The sequence below is a fragment of the Hippocampus zosterae genome, chromosome 13 (assembly GCF_025434085.1).
Source record: "Hippocampus zosterae strain Florida chromosome 13, ASM2543408v3, whole genome shotgun sequence".
In the NCBI taxonomy this organism is placed as follows: Eukaryota; Metazoa; Chordata; class Actinopteri; order Syngnathiformes; family Syngnathidae; genus Hippocampus; species Hippocampus zosterae.
This window is the reverse complement of record NC_067463.1, coordinates 22,965,587-22,989,040: the sequence shown is the minus strand read 5'-3', so window position 1 is coordinate 22,989,040 and position 23,454 is coordinate 22,965,587. Positions and strand designations below refer to the sequence as shown.

Sequence of the window (23,454 nt, the reverse complement as noted above, 5' to 3'; positions counted from 1 at the left end):
AACCCCTCCATAAGTTTCAGCTCTCTCGTGTTTTTCTGAATGCCTTTGCCTTTGATTCAAAGACATCATTTTACATTTATCGCAAGCGGTGCACTACGAGGGTTAAAGGGCGCACCCTAATAAACCAGCGAGGCAGGCCACGTGAGGCAGCAACCGTGCGAACGCCGACCCTCTTCTAAAATATTCCCGCAGGCTGCGAAAAAAAAAAAGCGGAGAGCGTGGGAGCCGGAGAGCGAGCGAGAATGAGAGCGCCAACCTATTGACTCGGGCCTCTTTCATGAGAGCGCAATAAAATCGGCGCGATAATCAATCCTCTCCTTTGACCCTTAAAGTCTTTAGCGTTGTTTCCTAACGTGGTTTTCAACTCGGCGGCTTCACCGTGTTCACGTTGGTTGCCGAGGCGACGCCGTTTGGCTTCGGCCCCGCGGCCACGGAGCCCGTCTCCCGGTTTTCAGGAAGCCGCGCTCACGTTGCCGCTTGTTCAAAATCGATCGCTCGTCTGACGTTTCCGCCGGCAACTGGTGATCGCGAGAGTCCATTCAAGTGGTGAATAAAATATTGCAGCAAAAACCCGGGTCTCAAAAAGCCTTTCAAAATGACAAAGGTCTAGGTCTAGGTCTCTCTCTCTCTTTTTTACTTTTCTATCTATCCATTAATCATCCTTATTCCGACTTTCCGAGTCAAGGTGAAGACACTGCAGCGACAATTCGTGGCAGAAATGGGATCCAATCACTGACCGACTCCACAAAATGTCAAAAACACCACTTGATGTGTTTTTTCCAGAAATACTCCAAAGACAATGAAACAAAAATTGGTGTCAGAAGTGGCATCCAAAGATTTACCAGATCTGCAAAACAACAAATAGACAAATTCTGCTGTTTATCTGTGATTCAGACAGTAATATAGAAAGCACAAAACCAACAATTGGGCCAAGAAGTGGGCTCAGAGTGCAAACGGCGGGAAGAAAAAGCGCAGGCGGCGAGAAGCCTGATGGGGTTAAAGGAAGGTGAGTCATCAAAGGATGTACTGGGGGTGCGGGCGAAGTGAGGACAGGTCGCCGAAATAAGCAGCGCCCTCTCTCGAGAGCGAGATGACTCAAAGTGAAAGCGACAGTCACGCTGAGAATAGCGGCGATGATGTCATATGTCCGAACAGCGCCACTCTTCTTTTTCATCTTCTGACCTTTTCGGGACAACTTCACACTCGCCATCAGATGCTACGCCAGCCGTGCCCAATCCGGTCTTTGAGAGCCCAGCCTAGCGGTACTTTTTGATGCCTCCCTACTCCAACACGGCGGATCCAAATGATGAAGATTGTGAGCAGAATTCTGCAAAGATGAGCTGGTCCTTTGAATCGCATGTGTTGGAGGAGGAAGATGTCTAAAATTGATTGGATAGGGATTCTCGAGGACCGGATTTTGGCACCCTTGTCCTGCGTCAAGCACGGCATATGCTCAGTGGTGCCGCCTAGGTTTTGTTCCACAGTTACGACAGCGCCACCACAAGGCACGGTGGTCCAATGTACATTGCTGCCATCTACTGGACTAACATTGGAAGTGGAACCATTTTATCCAGACGGATTGTAGAATTATAGATGTGCTTTTTTTGCTGTCAATCTCCATAATACGATTTAAAAAATAATATGTGAAGTCAGTGAACATCTGGTCGTTTCTCTTTAATACTGACGCGACGCTTTCGTCAATAACAATAAATATTCAATTTATATCGATCCAAAAAGTGTGAGCGAGAATGGTTTTGCGACATACAGGTCTCCTTTCCGGCAGCCACGCTAACGAGTATAGAAGTACGTTTAATTAAAAAAATATACATCGCACAAACGTTCGTCGACCAAAAGCTGACGGAACTTTCATACTCCTCCTCCTTGAGGTCGCCAGCGTGTTGGAAAAACTTCATATTTAAAAAGATCTCCGTCTTCGCTGTCAGCACTCGCGACAGTTGGTTTGCGGCAAACAGGAGGGATTTTTTTACGCGCTGTAGCCAAGCTAGGCTACAGCCCGGCCAAAAGAGAACTTTAAAAAACTAGCATAGCTCGCCACCACCAAACATCGAATAAACGTCTCAAAGAGGACGACGCCGCAGTGAACACGGTACGTCGTTTTAATGTTCAAACGTGTCATTAAACGACCGATTCTACTTCATTTACTTTGGTAGTGAATGGCGATGCCACTTGGGACACATTCTAAAGCGGTCCGAACATCCACTCGCTTTGTCTGCTCGATCATTTTGGCGTCATTTTAACATATAACGTCTCAAACGTGGCCGCAATGGTTTGGGGACACTTGCACAATGTTAGACGAGGTCCAAACACAAGACCTGCATTCGAAAGTCTGCCTTTTGATTCCACCATCGTGTCCACTGGTCCATGATTCAGTGCGCCTTTAATGAATCCTCCTGAAATAATCAGCGGTAGCAAGAGTAGCCCAAAATTGTGCTCAAGGAGAACCAGCCCTTTTGGAATACTGTACGGTAGTATGACTCAATTAACAATAAAAAGAAGCCCGCCAAATATTGACCCGAGTCAAAAGTAAGTGGCCAATGACGTGACAGAATCGACGCGAGTTTGAAGCTTTTGGCTTCAGAAAAGGACCCACGGGGCCTAAATCCGCAGGATGGGATGGACAAGAGCCACTGGAACCAAACGCCCTCACTTCTGTGTTCTTTTCTTTGACATTCCGTGCCGTCCAGGTCTTGATTGCCTCCAGACGGGATAAAAGTGCCCCCTATTTTCTGCAGCAGGGAAATACTCAAACAATAAATCATTCTCCCGAAGCGTCCATCCATTCTTGCTCAGTGTAATGGGGTAAAAGAAGCTTTTTTTCCCTTTGCAAAAACACTCAAGTAACAAATTTCAAGAAACGTTGCATTAAAAGAACTCTGAAAAATGCAAATGTGGTGCGCTGTTACCTTTCTCTGCTCTACTTTGGGATTAGTTTGGAGATGCAAAACCCGTTCATGCTTAATGTTCATCTCTTAAATATATGTGAAGGTATGTGTGTCTGACTTGACTTGACTGTGACGCACCAACTACAACGGGAGTTAGTTGGTGCTGTTTGTGAGCTTGAATTTGGGTTCTAGATACTCCTAAAATGGACTGCGACGAGAACACCACCGTGTTTTCCACCATGAAGTCCTTCAACTCCTTCATCGACTGCACCGGACGTTCGCCCCAGCTGCCGGGGCCCTCAGCGGCGGCCGCTCCCACCCTGCAGAACCGGTACAAACGCAGCATGGAGGTACGCAAAGACACGCCAACACTCATAAGTACGCGATTTGCATTCATGACCCGTCTTTCCAACGTTGTTAGTTTTTGGAAGCGGCCGAGAAGGTCCAGTCGCACAGTCGCTACCTGAAGCTGGACCAGGAGAAGAAGCAGATGGAGTTCAGTCACAAACGTGTTCGTGTGGAGCTTGAGAGAAGTGCCAGTGACACTGCGTGCAATCTGAAGGTAGCGCGCACCCTGCGCCTCGCTCATTCGTTCCTGTGGCTTTCAGCAAAAAATGATTCATCTTGGTTGTTGGAATGAAGCGATACTCCCCACATTAGTTCCATTAGTCAACGTTTACATTTTAAGACCAAGTCAAGTCCAGTCTAGTAATTTTTGAAGCACGTTGTTGTACATTTCGTTTTATCATATGCATTTTACTTCATGATTTATTTATCAAGACCTTTTTTTTCATGATTTATCAAGAAGTTTTTCCAATAAACAGAAAGGGAGTCATCCAAGCAAAAACAAAATAAATACAAAAGAGCCCTCTGCTGGCCGTGTTGTGAAATGTTTTCATTTTTTCTTAATATGACCTCGTTGCAACGAGGAATCGTGTTTCACTTTTAAATGTTTTGGGCGAACGAAAGTTCAAAATGCAACTGTATTTCTATTTTGCCCGTAGCACCTGGAGGAGAAGAAGAATGAATTGACGTCGCGGCTCAAGAAGTCAGAGGAGCGTGAGACGGAGCTCGTTAAGACTCTGGCGCAGCAAGTGGAGGCCAACCGAGACATTCGGAAGGACCTGGAGAGCCTCGGCAAAAAGCTGGATGAGCGAGACGCCCGACTGGACGCCGCGAACCAGGTACGTGGAGCCGAACGAACGGACACGGCCCATTTTTCACGCCTTTCCTTTCCATGTGCTTCCTACACCCAAATAAAAAATAGTGCAGCAACAACCGGCATCAGAAGTGGCATTCACCGCTTGACCGACCCCATAAAACTGCATTGCGACCACTCCTAATGTGTTGCAGGGCTTATTGTGGCAATGCTGCAACTGTTGCCAAAGCAACTGGCTTCAGAAGTTGATTGCAGTCATTGATCAGCCCCACAAAACAACATCACGTCAACTCCTGGTGTGTCAGTCTATAACAACTATTGTCGTTTCCCCACGTGTGTTGTCAGACCGTCATCAGCCTGAAGGACCAGATCCGAGACCTGCAGCAGAATCTTCAAAACCAGGACTTGGTTATTTCCACTCAGAAGTTGGAGACGCAGGCGCTGCGGGAGCAGCTGGATTTACAGCGCAGGTATTCCTTCCCGCGGCGAGCAAGTGGCCACTGGAATGTCGAGGAAGCGCCTTCCCCTGATCGCTCCTCTTCTACCAGGCAGCACCAGGAAGTGTCCGAGCTGTGCCAGAGTCTGCAAGCGGCGCAGTCGTCCTGCTCGGATCACGTCATCAAGATCAAGGTACGCACGCGCGCGCACACGAGCCAGCTTTTGCAAACGGCTGCCATTTTGTGCGTCTCTCCTCCCTCCCGCCGCAAGGAATTGGAAAGGCGCCTGTCCCTTCAGGAGCAAGACTTTGCCATTGTCAAGAACGTCAAGTACGAGGCCAGCAGGGTGCCTGACCTGAAGAAGGAGCTCAAGCGCCTTCGAGAGGAGAACGTTTTCCTCAGGTCAGGCATATGTTTTCAGAGTCTGCCCATTTATTGGATCAAACGGGATTGCTGCCAGATTTGCTCAACACACAGTGGAAAATTCAAGTCGTGTCGTCGTCACAAGTCGGCATGATGGCAACGAGCCGGCAAGAAAGAGTCCGCGCAACACTGAGGAGAAAGTTTTGAATCATTGACAAAAACGTAGAAAAAGCATGCATTTCAAGCACGTAAGGCATCACTGCCACCTACTGGTCGCTTATTTTTTAAACATGATTTAGAATGCATACAAACGGCTTATTCTCATTTACAGATTGCATCAGACCCTCCTCCTCTCTACGAGGCAAAAAAAAAAAAGACTTGGACGTACAAGTACGTCATAGGTAGGCGGGGCCTAATTTTAAACCGACGTACAAGTACGTCTTGTGGAATTACAGAGTTAATAAGCACCTTCAGACCCAAGATGCCGTTGGCCACAACTCGCGCTGACTCCCGTAACACTCCAAAAGGCTAATGGGTTAGCAGCCAGCCAACTCTACACTCCCACTCGGCGACGCCCACATCACTCACCAGGTCCCGTCTTGTAAAGTTATGCAGACACCTGTCAAGTCACAGATACTACAGGAGGGTCGGAGAAGGCGGCACAAATAATACCCGGACTTCATAGGCACATATTGTGCTTCCTAAATGGAACCGTGAACACACGCCGGATGCGACCTATCGTGTGATGTGGCGGTGTCGATGACCTTGTCAATACAGGGAGAGCAGGGAGAACTGCGGCCTGCTGAAAGAAGAGGCAGAGGGCCTGAAAAGGAAGCTGGAGCGCATGACTCAGACCAAAGAAGATTTGATCAATGTGGAACTGGAGAAGGAGGTACAGGACGCCCCCAAAAAGTTCAACCCGGGCGGGCGTTAGGTTAATTTTAAGAGGCATGAGTGGCTACGTTGTTTATTCGGCACTTGGTTGTCTTGACGTGATTCTTCACCATGCAGAAGTTGACGGAGAAGGTCAGAGCTTGGGAGAACCTCGGCCAATCAACCGGACTCAACATCAGGTCAGTGTGTGTGCTCGCCAGCGCGTCTACGTAACAGCGTGAGTGCTCTTTTTTTTCCCTTACCGTTGTCATGCAACAAGAGACCTGTAGATGGAGCTGTGGTCATTCTCCAAAACAACTCTTTCAAGGACGACTTTTTTCCAATAGTGTGTGTGTGCGTGTGAGAGAAATAGCTGCGTGGCGTTTGCCTTAATGCTCTCCCAGTCCAAACGGGTAATGAGAGAATGATTGCATGTTTTCTCTTGAGCAGCCGTGCAGATCTGACAGATGATAAAACACTGCGAGTTGCCCTTGACGCGCGCGCGAGCGCAGGCACAGTCGGCGCGCCGCTGTGATTAAGTGTGACAGCGATGCAAACAGAATGCTAAATGGAACATCGCCTCCAGGTGTTGAGCTCCACTCGCGCTCGTGGTGAGCAGGCCAAAAAAGAAGAGACACCGTATTAACTTTTGACTTGCACCTTGTGGATGCATTTCGTCACTTACTTCTCATGTCGCACGAGAACGACACCACACTATCATGTTTTTTTTTTTGGGCGGGGGGTTTGGTTACTTTCCATGTTGGCCTGATGGAATTTTTCATCTCTCGCAAATGAAGTCTCAAGAAGCCATGACCAGCCCACAAGGGCTGTTCGTTTTGCTTTGAGACGGCCATTTTGGAGACTATTAGACAAACTGCAATTGCAAAGGGGTTTACGCTTTTGCGCTAAACGTGAAAGCAAACGCATGCGCAAAACTGAGCATCCCATCAAAAATCAATCCGTGAATTTTGATCTCTGCGTCTCACCCTCCGTGCCCGAAGCGAATCAACATTCCGCACACTCCTCTGTCGCGCTGACCCGCTGGAGAAGTGGCGCCACACTGGCGGGGCGAGGTGTGTGACCACCCTCCCCCCACCCCCGTGAGGCGCCATAATGACACTTTGATGAGCTTTATCTCAACCGATGTCATTACGCCGAGTAGATATCAGGGCGGCGCATCTGGACTCTCATCAGTCACCTTTGGAAATTGACGGGGCAGAGCCTTTGCCTTGGTGAGAACGCCGTCAGCTTGAGCCGCCTGTCCCCCCGCCCCGCGGATCTCTCCGAGTGTCGGCGGCTGGCTGCGCCTCCGCGCTGTGGACTAAACCAAAAATAAACGCGCGCACGGCCCAATCCGCCGGCAAAGGGCAGCCGCATGACTGAGGCTCAACACGAAAGGTTAATGCAGCAAATAAATATTGAGAAACCCCCCCCCCGGGCCGCCTTCCCTCCCATCGCAGCGTGCTGGATTAGGCCTCCTCTTCGCTTTGACTTATCCCAGCGGGGCCGTGGATGTTTGCAAACGAGTCGCATCTAATTAGCCCTCCTGTTAGGAGGGATCGATTCACGAAGGTTCAGCGGCACTTCGTCCTCGCGCTATCACGCATCGGAAGCACAAATATGTCAAGGGAAGACGTGCTGACAGCCGGCGTTTTGTCCCACCGCCAGTTGTGCTGAAAACGGTGTCAGGGAAACTGCGCCAATGGCCCCCTGCGCCTGATTTTTTTCGGGGGGTCGGTTAATCCACAAAAGGATCATTGATTTGAATGATTTTAATTTTTCTCAAGTCAGGATCGTCCGTGCGTTGTCGAGGACAGGGGCGTCAAATTCATTTGACATTGTGGGTCGCATACGGCCTCGCTAGATGTCAAGTGGGCCGCACCATTCAAGTTAATGCCATGCTCTGCCAATCTCTTTGTTTTGGGGATAGTCAAGCACAAGAACAGTAGGAAAATGTCGACATTTAATGAACATATCTTTTACAAGGCGTTTCATGAAGCACCTTAGATTTCCTGAGATAAATGTGCAATGTGCATTGCAACTGATTGCACAAAGGCACAAAACCTTTAACAAGTAATTGGTTTTGAAAAATATAGTCATGCATTTTGAGATGAAACGAGATTTATAAAGAAAGGCATTTTTCAACCATTTACACGTGTATGTAAAATCTAAATTGAATCCCTGCCTTCACTTTCCAAACGAAGGAGAAAACTGTGCCGCTTAGCGGATAATCCACAAATTTCCTCTTATTCAAAATACTCATACTGTGTCTTTTATGCTCCCCCCCCCCCACATTTAAATTATCCGATGGGCCTGATCAATCTTCCTCTGGGCCGGTTCCGGCCCGCGGGCCGTATGTTTGACACCGCCAGTCTAGGAGCGTGGTGTCCAAACGAAAGCCTGAAATGCATTTCTGCACCACAAGTGGTGTTGTTTTTTGTTTTTGTTTTTGTTTGCACCTTTTGTTCCAAGTCGCTTTTGCATGCCGCCGCACCGAAGAAAGTCATAAATGGTGCATTATTTGCCATCCTCCCATTCTTTTGAGAGCGCCATGGTTGTTTTGAGGCCGATTGCTGGCGCCGGGGCCCGCACGGAATCACTGTAGTTATTCCATCGAATGATTCACGGCGCCTCATATTTTAGTCATGAGATGACTTTGGTCCCCGATTGCCCTTCCCCCTCCACAGCCAAGCGGCATAAATACAGAGACTTCCGAATCGGCGGCTTTATCGTTTTTCATCAACCCAGGCGGAATTGACGCGATCTGATACTCCAGTAAAAGTCACAAGTCAACCAATGCTCGGGTTTTTTTTTTTTTATCAACTCCAAATGGCCCCGATGCCATTTTTGCTTGATTTTCCATCATCCCTCCGGGGATTATTGCTCCGTGTCACCCTACCGATTATGATCCAAGGCCAAGGTAGCAAGAATTTCACGCCGGGCCGATCGTGGCCCTAATTGATTCGTTCTGTGAGATTGTTTTAGATGTTTGAAGCGCTCATTCCACGTCTCCCCATTTTTTATTTTATTTTCTGTTGTTTTTGAAAATTCCCGTAAAATAGCGGCCATTTGCCACACTGTTCATACCTGCGCCCACTTTTTAAAGTAAATGAGAAGATTACAAATAATTTGCTGGCCCGCGACACTGATTAGGCTCAGGAAATGCTTGACCGCGGTATAAGCGGCGTCACAGCCTGGCACTGTCGTCGACATTTCTAATCATCTGAATGCGCCAAGCCGCATCGGCTTTGTGAATGCGCACACGTTGTTTCCCTAAGGCGCGGACTAACAATCAAGCCATGAAAAAAAAAACCCAAACAAAAGCCTCCGCCGTAGCATCACCCTGTAGCACTCCACAATTTATCACACACTCCATCTTTTAGCCTTGTTCAAGGTTCCGCTTGCGGCACGACGCCGTGCCACATTTCAGGAGTTAAGCGCTGTCTTAAGTGACCCATTTAACGCTAACGACGGCTCGCTCGTGGTGCGCTCAGCCTCGTTTTACCAACGCGACCTTCTGCATCGTTCTGATGTGTGTTAGCGGCGCAGAGTATACCACCCTGCAAAACGCTTTGGCTCACTGTGCCGTTGATCTTGCCGGCCGCTGTTTGTTGCAGGAAACCCGAGGATCTGTCCAGAGAGGTGAATCAGATCCATCAGAGGGAAATTGTCCTGAAAGAACAGAACTACGCACTCAACAGCCGGTAAGCACCGCAATTCCTCTCAAAATCCCCCCTCCCCCAGAACACCCCTCGCATCCGTTAGAGCGTATCTCGGACAACTCCCTAATTGTCACCAAGTTAATTAAACTGCTCCCCCGTTCTGATTGCACAGCTCACGGCAGCGCACGTGCGCGGGGAAGAGAGATGAAGAAGTGGGCCTAATTAACGGCGTCCTCTTTAGGTCGAGGTGAACGTCTGCGGGGAGGGCCGCGTGGGGCTCGCTTCCTCCCAAAGCTTTCATTAGCTAACAAGCGTCTCCGCTGCCCCGGCGTATGGGCCTCATTACAGAATATAAGAAACAGAAAAATGGGTGACGGCAGAGAGGGGAGGGGAGGGGAGGGACGCGACGCCATGTAATTATTCCGCTCCCCCCCCCCCCCCCCCATTCCCCGCAACCCTGTATAATTACCGTCCTATTGATCAGCCCTGACGGGAGCGCAGCATATCATCTCTGAGAGGATTCGAGGAGCAGCATTCTTTTGCCCCCCCCCCCCACCCCCCTCCCCAAAACGACCGTATTTTCCGCAATCTAAGTCTTCATTTTCTTAAAAGCTCACGGCGCGCCTAGTGTATGGTCATTACAATAAAATGTCGACCCCCAAAGTGGCTTCTCTTCCTGCGTTCGACTCAAGAGGCGTTCATGACCGCCTCGGAAAAACCTAAATTAACGATTCCTTCATTGAAACTCTGAAAATGGAATACACAACACAATACATGCTGATTTATATCGCACTTTCACAACAGCTGTAATGCATCAAAACAGAAAACGGTTTGATGAAGCGACATCTTTTGTGTGTGACAATTTTACAAAGAACACGGAGGCAACGACTTTTTCACGGCACCGTATAAAGAACATCCCTGCTCTCTCCCCCGCCGAACAGCATCCGGAGCGTGGAGCGCTCGCTTTCCGAGCTGGAGACGGAGCTGCTGCAGCAGCGCAGCAAAACGCTGGAGGAGCAGAACAAGCGGGAGACGCAATCGCTGCTCCTGAGCCGGCTGCAGAAGAGGCTTTTGCTACTCACCAAGGTGTGACACGCGCACGCACACAAACTCCGAGACACATATAAGCGCATGCGCGGGGAATCGTTTCTTTGCCCCGAAATTGGCTGATGTACTCGAATGTAAGGGCCTACATGATTGTACCAAACCCAACTTTTTACACTTCCCCCTAAAATGTAGCTCCGCGAGTGATCAAGACCAACTTAAAAATGCAGCATATTTGACCTGTGATCAGACCCCCCCCCCCCCCCAAAAACCCCCCAATACCAGTTAGAAGCACGTTTGTGCGGCCAATCCGCTGACTATCGACTGGTTGGGCACTCCTGCTTCAAGGACTTAAACAATGTCATGATCTGTCAAGCAATGGAGGTACTTGTTGCTGAAAACATCCCACAAACATTTAATGGTTTAAGTAAATTCAACTTGCTTTTTTAACAAGTTCATGGAAGAGTATCTCATCATTTTTTTATCGGTTGTTCGGCTACACACTTGATTTCACAAGACCCGTTGCAAACGAAACGATCATCGCAAAGCGGACTTTTTGATGCAAAGTAAGCCTTCGCCTCGCCGCCCTTGTGGCAGCCGTTTGAGCTGCAGGCACCGTTTTAAAAAGGCCATAAAAATGCTAATGCCGTTTTTTTTTCTTTATCAGCTCGTCCCCCCCCCATTCCCTTTTGTTTATTTTTCAAATTAAAAGCCTTTTAGTCTTTATCTGACAGATTTTTGATTTAGATGAAACGCGTGCGAATAGACGGAAAATCGCCAACGGGGCTCGGCTGTTGAAGCCGACCTCCAAACGTCCCTTTTGTGCCTCATCGTCGTCTCGCCCCCCCCCCACCCCCACTCTCTTTTTTCTCTCTGCGGTTTGTTACGCTACCGTAACACCTTCAAATCAGCCACGCCCTATTTCGCTGCTGGCACTTGATTACAGTGATCATTTTTCGGGGGCGGTATTGGGGGGGGGGTTGACATGACGAGGCCGCCGGCTTCTCCCTCTCAAGCAATTTCAGCCCCATTGAGCACTTGGCGGTCACACGGCGCTCGGTACTAAACAGAATTGACTTGACTCGCTCAACGCTCAATCAAAGTTCTCACATTTCTTAAATGACGTAAGGGCAGCCTTTCAAAATAAGAGACAGTATTTTCATCATTAAAAGTCTTTGATTTTCTCCAAAATGGACAAGGGACGCCTAATAATTGTAGTTTTGTAATTGTGGAGTTCCAAAAATGTGAGAACGACGGATCGACGCCTTCTCCGAGCGGTCGAGTGCAGTTTGCGCCGCTTATCCGAAGCTCAACTGCGCTCGCTCCCGGATCCGACGCCAATGAATGCCGTCGCGATGACCTTTTAGCTTTGACTTTTTTCCAGCCAGTGCAGACTGCCCGCTCGGCTTTAATTCTTTACTTTAGTGCAAGTAAATAAATTCTACTTAGCCTCCAACTTTTCACGAGGTCAAATTTAATCCCTCCCCGCCCCCCAATATCCCGTCGCATTATCCCTCAAACTGCCAAATACGTCAGTCGCGCCTCCGGTCTGTTCATTTGATGTCCGTGGATCATCATTTGGAGGCGCGACCGTCACACTGAGTGACCCTCGTGAAGACGGCGACTCGAGGAGGATTGCCTCGGAGATGCGGCCGACAGTGATCGTTTGCTAGCGGAAAACCCATCGAAGCCACCGTACAGCGGGTCGGAGCGCCACTTAACACCGCAGATTTCGTTCACGCTTATGTAAACGGCGAGTATCGACGCCTCGCAATCATCATTGTTCAAATCACCCCCTGCTGGCTTTAGGCGTGATCTTTCTCTGCCCGCGTTTGTGCTTCCGCCTGTCAAACAAAAGGGAATGAGAGGAGCCTCTTTCATTGCCCGCGATTGATTCACATTCACAAATGTTAGGTGTCAGAAAAAAAAACCCTCAAGTCATGAGGAGATTTTCCACTGGGTTGATGTGTGGCAGGAACGCGACGGCATGCGCTCCATCCTGGATTCGTACGATGGCGAGCTGGGGCCGGCCGAGCACTCGCCGCAGCTTAGCAAGCGTCTGAAGGAGGCGGAGGAAGTGCTCCACAAGACGCAGAGCTTCAACGCCGAGATGCAGGTGTGTGGCGCTCGCCGTTTCCATGGCCCACTCGCCGTCCACACATACATCCATTTTTTTTTTTTTTGTCTCGCCCTAAAATGGCTCCAAAATGTCCCCATTCTTTTGATTGTGTTGTGTTGATGATCTCAGGACCAGCTCACCAAAGCACAGGACGAGACCGGCGCACTTAAACTACAGCTTCAGACCGTAAGTCCGAATATATTCACGCACACCCTCCCCCGCGCAATTTTGCGTTCAAACACCCCCATTTCAAGCCCGTGCGTTTGCAAAACCAGCATCGACCGCAAATTAGTCGAGCGGTGCCGTCAGACGCCTCGCTTTCTTTGACCTCACGAGCTGTAAAAAACCTCTCCTGTCTTCAAGCGCCGGCTAAAAATATCGACGGCACGGCCAAAAAAAAAGCTCAATTTTTTTTAATGCCGCGCCATTGTAGTCGCGGTACAGTTTGGATTTCGGTTCCCGCGCTGAAAAACGACAGTTTTTTTCTTGCATCAACATTTCTTTGCAAGTCCTTCCACACATACAAACAATCTCAAGATACTTTCATGTCTGTCTGAGGTTATTATAAGTAATGAAAACTGATGCAATAACAAAAATCGATGGGGGCGGGGGGGCTTGGGAACAAAATTAAATGAAAATGCGTTTGTATAAAACGGTTCCCTTCAGATTCACTGTAACCGTCAGCCCGTCCATTTTGGGTGTTGGTTATGTTGTTATATAGGAGGAAAGCATTGTTTTGATTTTTGCGGTATCACAAATGCAACCCCCCCTCCACCCCCCTCCAAAAAAAAAAAAAGGATCAAAGTGAACGTTCTGCTTGAAACAAAAATCTCTTTTTCTCTTGAGTATTTCTCGGAAGCGAGCATTTCCAAGAAACCTGCCAGTGTTCAACTTGCTGTTTACTCCAGAGTGCTAAAAGGTTGACTTTTTTTTTTTACTTGATGAAAGAAGATGGCGAAAGCTTTCTTTTGGCTCCATGTTTACTCGAGACCTCCGTATTCGGTTAGCCCTTAAAAATGCGTAAAATGGGCCAAAGTGGCTGGCGCCGCCTCTCCCAATTTGAGAAAAAAAATGGCTAGCATGATATGAATTCATATCCGAATCTTTTACCGTACGTCTTCTCTCGTCGGAGTAGACAGACGCGCGGCCCTGCGCTTGCCTTCTTCAACTTTGACAGTCGCCACGTCCGCGCGCGCTGCGTCCTCCATTTTAATGGGCCTTGGTTGCCGGGGAGACGTCCACGCGGGCGGCTGGGAGCCATCGACGCGTGAAATCCACCTGTCTGCCGGAGCGCTAATGACTGTATCTGTCTGCGCGAGGCGGCGGCCAGGATTAGCGGCAGATGCTGTCGGCGAAAGGAGGCAAATTGATGTGCAAATGGAAAAAGAGGCAACCGTCCCACAAAATAGAACCAAAAGGCGCACGCCTCAGATGGACATTCATTCGCTTCTTTTCCACCGCCGTCCAAGGAACTTTGTGGATCTGGTTTCGTGGCAAACGCGAGTCCCGATATCGGGTATCGCGTCGGACCGATACCGCCCCTCTTTCAGGGCCTCGGGTATTGGGGACGGCTGATGATACCAGCGAGCGATACACGTCCTTGTCCGTGCGTATGTGTGTAAATATGTACACACGCCTCCGTTCCAGATGCGTTTTGAGATGGAAACGCTGAAGAAGCCGCAGACCTCCGCAGATGATGTCCTTCCCCCGGCGAGCAAAGAGGAGGTCACCATGCTCAGGTGGGCGGCGTCGGGCGCTCGGCTTTTTGCGCAACGAGCGGTCATCCACCGTCTATCATCGGGTCCAAACTCTTGATATTTTCCAGGCAGAAAATTGAAGATCTGGAGGCGGAGCGGCAGCGTTTGCAGGAGCACAACGAAATGCTGGAGATGCGGCTGGAGAAAGTCAACCTACAGGTAAGCGCCGCCTTCTTCTTCCCGCCTGTCGCGGGCCAGGCCGTGACTGCAGCCATCTCCTTCCCTCTGCGTCCTACACGCAGAATTTTCCCGCCAGACGCAAAGTTCCAAATGATGTGCGCTTTCGGGACGCAAGGAAATTTCTTGGTTGAAAAAAAAAAATGGCGGTAAAGCTTTTTTTCCAGCAACGATCGCGGTTTAACAACGGCCGCCATTGTTGTTTTGATCTTGTTGTGGTCGACAATTGCGATTCTCATCGATGGCAAAATATAAGCTAGCTAGTCTGCGTGTAAGGGCCCGCTCACTGAACTCACTCGCACGCTCTTGCCCACAAGGTTAAATATTGTTCAGTGCGGCTTGAAAAAAAAAAGTCATCATTTTCCACCAATTGATTGAATTTTAAAGATTTGAACCGCGTCAATAAATAAGGGCTGGCCATGGTTTCATTGAAGGCAATTAGCGTGAAGGCGCCGGCGTGGCCGATGGCTGGGCTCCACGGAGCGCCTTTCTCCCTGCTTCGACTTTGCCGCGCTCATCGGGGGGGCTCGGGGCCTCGCTGCCGAAATAACTGCAAGTTAGCGCGTGAAAAGGCCTGACGGATGATGTTGGATGATGTCGAGATTTGAGCGGGCGTCGCCGTGGCCTCATTGAAAGACTAAATTGTCGGCAATCTTTACAAAACTGCACGTTATGTTCACCGAGGACTAAATTATTGCTCGGATATTTTTTCAACTCCCGGGTTATCTTTCCAAAGCGCCGTCGACAAGCGTCGACACGGAGCAAGCGTAAGCCGTTCAAAGAAACAATCAACGAATGGCAAAGATGGAGTCTCGTGCGGACGAAGGCGTCTTTGATTTTTACTGGCGCACATAATTGAAATCCCCCCAAGACTAAAATATGAAGTCGAGGATGTTTTTGCTGAATTAGAAAGTGCTTTGGCAGACTTGGATGTCTGATCAACAACAAAGAAAGACATTGAATCGTCGTTGTCTTTGATTTGGCCGAAAACATCCATAGCCGCTCTGTTCACTGAAGTCCAAAGTCTCCTTCCATTTTTTTTTTCTCCCCCAAAACATTTGCGTTCCTTTCACTGAAGACAACCGTCTCTGATTTTGTTGTTGTTGTTGTGGTTTTCTTTTTCCGTCAGACTTATTGAAGACTCTCGTGGCGTGTGATGCCTTCCAAAACACATGTTAAGGCCTTTGGTCCTTCCTGCCGCATCCTTGACAAGGTCTTGCAGAAAGAAAACAACTTTTTGATTCTTTTCTTTTTTTCCACACTTCCTCGGCTCCTTCCGCCCTCCACAAGACGCAATATTGATGGCGGCCGGGGTCCCCATGTAGCAGGCCGGCAAATATCCAAGCGTGTAGCGATCGGGCTCCACGGCGCGCTAAAGCGTCAACATTCTTCCTGTTCAATTTCGCTTCCTGTTTTTTGATGCTCACTTCCTACCAAAGTGAAGCCGGCGGAATATTTCGCCGCCTTCCCCCCCCCCCCCATGTGTTGTTGCTGTGAAGGGCCCAAGACGGGAGAAAATTGTTGCCCTTGCAAGCGATTGCATCAAGCGAGCCGCTGCGGAAGATTAGTGTTTTTTTTTTTTTTTTGGTTTGTTTTTTTGTGAGATGAGAAAAGATCCACTTTGCTTGTGCCGTCTTAATAAATGAGCAAAAACAAAAGTTTGGCTTTGGGCAAGAGATGGAAAGATTTGCTTGCCATCGCAAAGACGTTTGTGGCGCCACCGTCAAAATCAAAGGCCACTTAGTCCACAGTGAAACAAACGTACGCATTTTGGTGTCAATATGCAAGACTAAATCAGTGGAGCCCATGTATGATTTTGTGAAACATCAAAGTCACGTTCATCTTACTTGTGTTTTGGAATTGTCCACAAAAGTAACATTTTGGGTGAGCCAGATACGCCTTTGAGTAAATATCCAAGACCAAATCAATGAAACTAAGATGACTCTTTCTTCGTCAATGAGCCCAGTGAATGCGTTTTGTACGTCCTAAAAACGCGTTCGACTTTGGCTGACATTTTTTGTTTTGTGAAAGATGCTGTAGTGTAAATAAATGAGAGAAAAAAAATCTATACTATATATGTATAAAATATATTTTGTAGACTTCAAAATAGCCTTTTGTCTTCAGTGAACCAAAAAAGCATTTTCGTAAATATATTTCACCGTCATCTGATTTTTTATAATTACAAAGGCAAAATTCCTGCCCCTTGATGATGCAAAACATCGCTATCCTCTGGAGCAGGGGGGGTCAAATTCATTTTTGTCACGGGGCACATTTTAGTTACGTACCCTTTCCCTTGGAGGGCCGTTATGACTGAAACCATATAAAAAAGTCAAGAATGACGGTTTATTCAACTATTGTTTAAGAAGCTGTCTCGAGTGGTTTGGTAACGACCAAATGCAATGCTTACAATAGCTCTCTTATTTATTACACATGAGAATTTTAGACATCGGTAGAATTTTTAGCAGGCACCTCGAAGGTTGACATGTTTGATTTGCTTTCGCGGGCCACATAAAATGATGTGGCGGGCCAGATCTGGGACCCGGGCCTTGAGTTTGACACCTGTGCTCTGGAGATCCGCTCCCCCCATTTTGTGGCCCTTTTCACCCCACCTCATCATTATTGTTGTTGAAAGAATGTCGAGCGGCGCCACCAAATTCTGCGATTCTGAGTCGTTTGCTGCGGCGATTCTCTTTGAAATGTTGTCGTTGGCAACTAAACGGTCGTTGACGTCGCTCGCGAGTGCCGGCGGCCGTGCGCAACGAATGCTAATTTGATTCCTCTCTCGCGTGCCGGGCGCCGCCGCCGCCTCTGCGCGACTCGGCCGTGGTTAAGATTCATTTGCTGGTTTGTTGTTTTGGCTTGAGGAAAGGGAGGGATCGCTCGCTTTCTGCTTCTCTTTGATGATTGAATTAGAGTTGTGTTTCTGTTGTTTTAGGGGTGGGGGCGGCGGCCATTTTCCGTATTACTCTGTGAGTTGGGTTGGCCTTGTTATTTTGTGGGGGCTGCTCAATCCGTGGACCCCTCTTTCAGAGACAAGTATTTTCTACATCAGGGGTGTCCAATATGTCGATCGCGATCGCTTGGTAGCCCGCCGACCGGTCCCAAATCGGTCGTGAGGTGTCTGCGTGTGTGTTATTCATATCATATTTTTGTTTTAGTGCACTTTGTAGCCAAAGCATCCGCTCACTTTCACTTTCCCCAAAAAAGTATAAAAAAAAAAAAAAAAAGGTGACCTTGAAGTTGTTAGCGCTCAGCGCTTTGCAATGGTCCCACCGTATCCACCGTATCCACCGTATCTGGCTTCATGGATTGCCATCCCTCAGGGCGACTACGACCCCCTCCAGACCCGCGTGCTCCACTTGAAGATGAACCCCACGGCGGTGGCCAAGCGGCAGTGGCAGCAGGAGAGCGAGGCCCTGCGGCAGGAAGTGGAGCGCCTCCGCCACGTGGTGCGCAAAGTGCAGGAGGGGGGCCACGGGGCCGACGCCGACCTGAGCCTGCCGCCGCCCAAGGAGGTCCTCGGTGAGAAGCCCGCCGCTTTTTTGCTCATTGGTGGTGTTCCCGTGGCCGTTTGTTTTGGTTTCATGTCAAAATGAGAAGACCCATTCCCAGAATTTGACTGAATTGAGTGGACAGGAAAGACTCTCAAAATATGAAGTCGTCCATTTTGTTTTGGAGCCGCCATTTTGGAGCCGTCCTCTCACAAACTCCTACCGGCCCATGTGCCAAAGTCAAGCCCCAAGCAGAAGCATGGTGCTATTCCTAAAGAGGAGTGGAAAAAACAATACATCATCTGCACCCCCGCACAGATTTGTTGAAGCAGATCGAGCTGTCGGAGCTGAAGAACCAGCGTCTCAAGGAGGTGTTCAAGCAGAAGATTCAGGAGTTCCGCACCGTCTGCTACATCCTGACCGGCTACCAGCTGGACATGCCCGTGGAGAACCAGTACCGGCTCACCTCCGTCTACGCCGAGCACGTGGAGGACTGCTTGGTCTTCAAAAAGGTTTGCCTTTCGCACCGCCTGAGCTTGCGGGCTGCCAGCGCATTTATGAACCGTCAGGCGACCTTCTTGCTTTGCGCAGCGACAAGGACACGACGGCAAGACTCTTTTAGTTGTTCCTGTGTGTGCGCATTGCTGGGCAGAGACCGATGACAGGGGCGGGGTCACCACTCCGGCCTGCGTAAATCCATACCAGCTGCAAACACACACACACGCGTGTGCACGGAGTCCTTTTGCCTTTGAGCAAGTGCTATCTTAAGCACGATTAATCTATGAAGTCGGCACGACCCCGGTCATGTTTTCCCCCCAAAATGACACCAACTACAAATCAGCTACTTCAAATCCTGAAATCAAACCTGCGACCCCAAATTGTATTCACCTCAGAGTGTGCGCACACAGAATGGAAAAGCCCACACGAGTGTGCGGTCTCACAGTGGCACGCCCGCACCCCCCCTGGCGCAGCGTAGCCGCCTCCATCCGACCACCACGTAGTCACTCGCGCCGCTGACGCTTTTAGCGTTCAGGCTGCCATCCGTGTGAGAACGACACACGCAGTCTCGGCGGCCCTCGGCTGTGGCCGGGCGCCTTCGACGAATGCGCAACACTCATCTCAAATCCGCTTTTTTCCCCTTTGCCAAGGAACGAAATGTCATTCATCCCCCCCCGGAGCCTCTTTTTAAGAATCATCGAGCTTGTTGTGAAGTGAGCCGAGTTGAGTTCACGTCTCAAGTTGTTCAAAAAAAGATCCACCGTGCCGCCGTTTGTTGTCGCGCTACGCGGCTAGCTGCACAAGCGACTGGGTTTTGGATGCCATTTTCCTTGGCCATTTTTTGAAGTTTGGTGTCAAAATTGAGGTTTTTGGGAGACTCCTATTTTTCACAGCCCCCGGTTTGGGCTCAGCAAAAGCAAGGTTGATCCAAATTTCCAGGTTTCAACTACTTGTGTCAAAGTTGTCGAGCCGAGAGCGAGCGCTCGGCAAAGCGAGCGCGGCGTGTCGGCGAATCAACGTGTCGACTCAGTGCTCCAGTGAGTCTTCATTTGCGGAGGTAATAAGAGGAGCTGGCTGGGTGTCAATTTCATATTCCTCCCCTCGTCCCCCCCCCAGGGTGAGACATCTGATTAGCATCCCTGATGAGCTATTTGGGGGGCTTCTGCTCATCAGAGCGACAAACGCCTCCTGATTTCCTTCTCTCAAGATTTCGCAAGATCGCAGTGGTGACTGTTGAGATGTTTGATAGCTCTTTTTTTCTTTTCAACTTGTTTTTCCTGCCTATGACTGAGTTAAGATGGAGAAAAAACCCACGAAGCGGGTTCCGGGTTGGAGCTGGTTCTCCCGATTTCCATTTTGCGAGCACGGTGCCGCTTATTATCACGAAGGACTGCTGGGAGCAACAATCTTCTTTGTAATTATGACACTTACAAGTGCACGCCCATGTGCTTTTTCTGTTCTTTCTTTTTTCCCCTTTAGTTGGTCTGTTGAATTTTCAAAGTTGCCCAGCAAGGATCGGTTTTTGCCTGCCGTTTTCAAAGCCGTCCCCCATCTTTGGCTGCACTCTTTCACCTCTGATAAGATTTGAAAATTGCAGCCTCAAGTATGGTCCCTGGAGGCCCATATCTTCCCATACCATTTTTATGGCTGATATTCAACCAATGTCGGATGTCAATATCAAATCAAGGCCCCCCCCCATCCCAGTGTTGGGTACCTGAACTCGTCTGCCAGTGCTCATGTTTTATTTCTTTATTCATTCAAAGGCGGCTGTGCTGACGTCCTATCCGGAAGGATGCAACGGCAAATTGTGCGGGGACGGCGGTTGACGCAGCCGAATGTCACAAACCACCTCCTCCATGCCTACCTGATGACGGACGCACACTTGACGGCTATATGCGTCAATGGCAGTGAAGGGCTGGATTCCAGTTGACCCCCCCAAAAAACGTTGAAGGCAGTCAATGAGCAAAGTGCGGCAAAATGTCAGCCAAGCACCTGTCCGCCGGGAAGTCGTGGCGGCGCGGCTGTCGCGGGCCAACGTTTTCATTGCCCGCGGCCCCCTTCTTCCGCTCGATTTTCCCTTTAACGAGCTGTAAACATGGAGCGGGCCCGCTCATGAAAAGCATTCTTCGGCGCCAGCTAATTAGTCTTTGCCGCGCCATCTGTCAAAGCACCAAGTCGGAATTTGTCCAAGTTGCAGAAGGTGCCCCGAAAAGTCCCTCTCACGAAGCGGACCGATGACCTCATCTTGGTATTTGATGCGGGCGCGCTGGCGTCCTCGTGCGGGCGCACAACACCAACCAATTGAGAGGCCTGGACTTTGTAATTGGACTTATAAACCATGGAACCAATTAGCGGCGACAGGGTGCGGTGAAGCGGTTCAAGGCTTCATTGACACGCTGCGAGTTTCCGCTAAGACTCTTCCCAAATGTTCTTAATGAGGACAAATGATGCCCCTATGCCAGGCACTTCGGCCCAACTGCTTCCCCACCGTGCGGAGTCGCTCCATATTTAGTGCCCGGGCGGCGGACGCGACGCTGATTGGAAATATGAATATGGAAAGACGAGGCGACGCCGATCTCATCCTGAATGCCAAAATCTGCATTTAAATTGAAAGCCGCTCATTTGCATTCAATTAAAGCCCCATGACCCCCCCACAGCATCTTGGCATCAAGGCGCCAATCAACAGCTGTGCCGTTTGATGCACTTGACGTTGACTGATGGCCGCGGAATGTTAGCCACCCGCTACTTCCCAACGAGCTCGTTATTTGGCTCTTGTGTCTTCGGACTCATCTTTGAGAGGCCGAGTATGTCCAACACGCGAGGAATTTGTCCTCCGCTCGTATCGGCGATGCCGCTACTGGCAACAAGACATGACGAGTATCGAAAGAGCCTTCGGGAAGCGCGCGGGGGGGGGCTGTTGGATGAGGCCACTCATAAGCCCCGCCCTGCATCTCGAGCCAGGGACTATTGATTTCCTTTAATCGGGTAGACAAATGAAAGGAGCGGATGAATGGCGCAAGCTAAGCTAAGTTCCTCGCTCGAAGAAGCGGCACCCCCGCCACGCCTCAAAATCACGGCGTTTGCCCGTACGTCGACTTTCGGCAGTCACTCGCGTAAAGAGCGAAGACTTTCTCCGTCGTCGTGCCAGCGGGCAAGCGCTACCCCCCCCCCCCCCCTCCCTGATTTCCTTCCTTCCTTGACAGCATGTTTTAATGACTCCATCCTTGAGTGCCCTCGGGGCGTTCTCCTCCACGCCGTCGCCTCGAGCTGCAGCGGCTAATTAATCCACACAGATTTGCACGCGCGCCATCTTGCCGATGGTCTCAGGAGACGCCGGCAACCTGACAAAGTCTTGCCGCTTGAATTCTTCTACTTTGTGTCTGCCTGCTTGATAAAATTTTTTAAAAAAGTTTAGCCGTGTCTGATAGCTGAACGGAAATGAGCGCGGGCCTCACGTGCGTCTTTTTGTGTTTGTTCAGGGTCCGTCGGGAAGCATGGAGCTGATGGAGACGGCCTTCTCGCGGACGCTGGGCGATCTGGTGGAGCTGCACCTGCACCACCAGAACAGCATCCCCGTCTTCACCGCCACCCTGACCATCGATCTGTTCGGGCGGCAGACCGTCGGCGTATGACCCCCCTCCCGCCCCACCACGCTTTGCAATTACTGCTTTTTCTATGTTTCTCCCCCTGAGGTGAGAAGTTGAAGAAACCTCTGTTTGTCTTGCGGGAGATGCGCTAGAGCAAGGACGGGGTCAATAAAAGGAATCCGGTTCCAAGGTCCAGTCGCATTCTCTTCTTTTTGCCTTTTGGATTTAGAATTCGCTTGAAAGCAACAGCAAGAAACAAATCTGTACTCGGAAGTAGGGTTGCAAATTGGGGCTAATGTGTCAAACGAGGGTGAGGGGTTCAAACTAGGATTGGGGTTTCAATTTTTTCATTCAAACTACAGTTGGGGATTCAAATTAAGCTTGGAACTAGGGTTCGGATTTCTAATTAGGTTTTAAAATGAGGCTAAGGGTTTTGAACAAAGGTTAGGGTTTCAAACTAGGGTTGCGCTTTCAAATTATCCAAAGTATCCGCTTTGTATTGCAGCAAACGGAATCCAAATTAATTTCATTGTATTTCAGTGCAAAAAGGGTTCTTTTTGGCAGAACCTCTGACTGTTCAATCAACTACATTGTCACAAGTGATGTGTCGTTGAAGTGATGAGCCAAAAAAAAACATGAATAGTAAGGCGTTTTTAGTCGAAAAAAACAACCATTTACAGGAAGACGTTTTTATTGGAAAAAAACGACCATGTATAGGAAGGCGTTTTTAGCCCAACCCCCCCCCCCCCCCCCCCGACCATGTAAAGTAAGGCGTTTCTAGCCCAAAAAAACGACTACGTATAGTAAGGCATTTTTAGCCCAAAAAAACGACCATGTATAGTAAGGCGTTTTTAGCCCCCAAAAACCCCCGACCATGTATAGTAAGGCGTTTTTAGTCAAAAAAACGACCATTTTTAGCCGAAAAAAAACCCACTCTGACTTTCGTGAGGACAAAGGGATGAGAAAATGGTTGGGGGGGGGGTGGATGGACAACACCCATGCCAGCAAGAAGAGAACACGCAAGAGCGACAGGCCGGAGCAGGATTTTGAACCCTGGACCTCTGCGTTCGCACTCCAACGCGCTAACCATTAGGCCAAGGAGCCAGCCCAGCATCAAACTCAAACTTTTTCTTTTTAATAAAAGATCAACACAACACATAGTAAGCCGCTTTTTTTCCGGCTGAAAACGCCTTACTATACTTGGTCATTTTTTTTCGGCCAAAAACGCCTTACTATGCATGGTCGTTTTTTCGGTCAAAAACTTACTATACATGGTCATTTTTTTGGAGCGAAAAACGCCTTACTATATACATGGTCGGGGTTTTTTTTCGGCCAAAAATGCCTTCCTATTTATATGGTCGATTTTTTTTTTCAAAACATTTGC

General features: G+C 49.2%; 1 protein-coding gene across 3 annotated transcripts; it reads left to right on the top strand.

Annotated features, from left to right (window-relative positions):
* Window positions 1-1,628: 1,628 nt before the first annotated feature.
* On the top strand, window positions 1,629-22,263 carry mad1l1 (mitotic arrest deficient 1 like 1). Of its 3 annotated transcripts, none has more exons than XM_052084019.1 (19): window positions 1,629-2,107; window positions 2,951-3,006; window positions 3,096-3,253; window positions 3,325-3,465; window positions 3,908-4,087; window positions 4,408-4,532; window positions 4,611-4,692; window positions 4,771-4,901; window positions 5,640-5,754; window positions 5,874-5,935; window positions 9,353-9,439; window positions 10,339-10,483; window positions 12,417-12,557; window positions 12,690-12,746; window positions 14,208-14,299; window positions 14,386-14,476; window positions 17,818-18,016; window positions 18,304-18,497; window positions 21,963-22,263. In XM_052084019.1, exons 2-19 carry the CDS (start codon window positions 2,958-2,960, stop codon window positions 22,113-22,115), a joined length of 2,202 nt encoding a protein of 733 aa, XP_051939979.1. In that variant the 5' UTR covers window positions 1,629-2,107; window positions 2,951-2,957; the 3' UTR covers window positions 22,116-22,263. The 3 variants fall into 3 exon arrangements, with proteins under 3 accessions (XP_051939979.1, XP_051939980.1, XP_051939978.1); XM_052084018.1 differs by lacking the exon at window positions 1,629-2,107 and adding an exon at window positions 2,801-2,820; XM_052084020.1 differs by lacking the exon at window positions 2,951-3,006 and having other exon boundaries at window positions 1,797-2,107.
* Window positions 22,264-23,454: the final 1,191 nt, after the last annotated feature.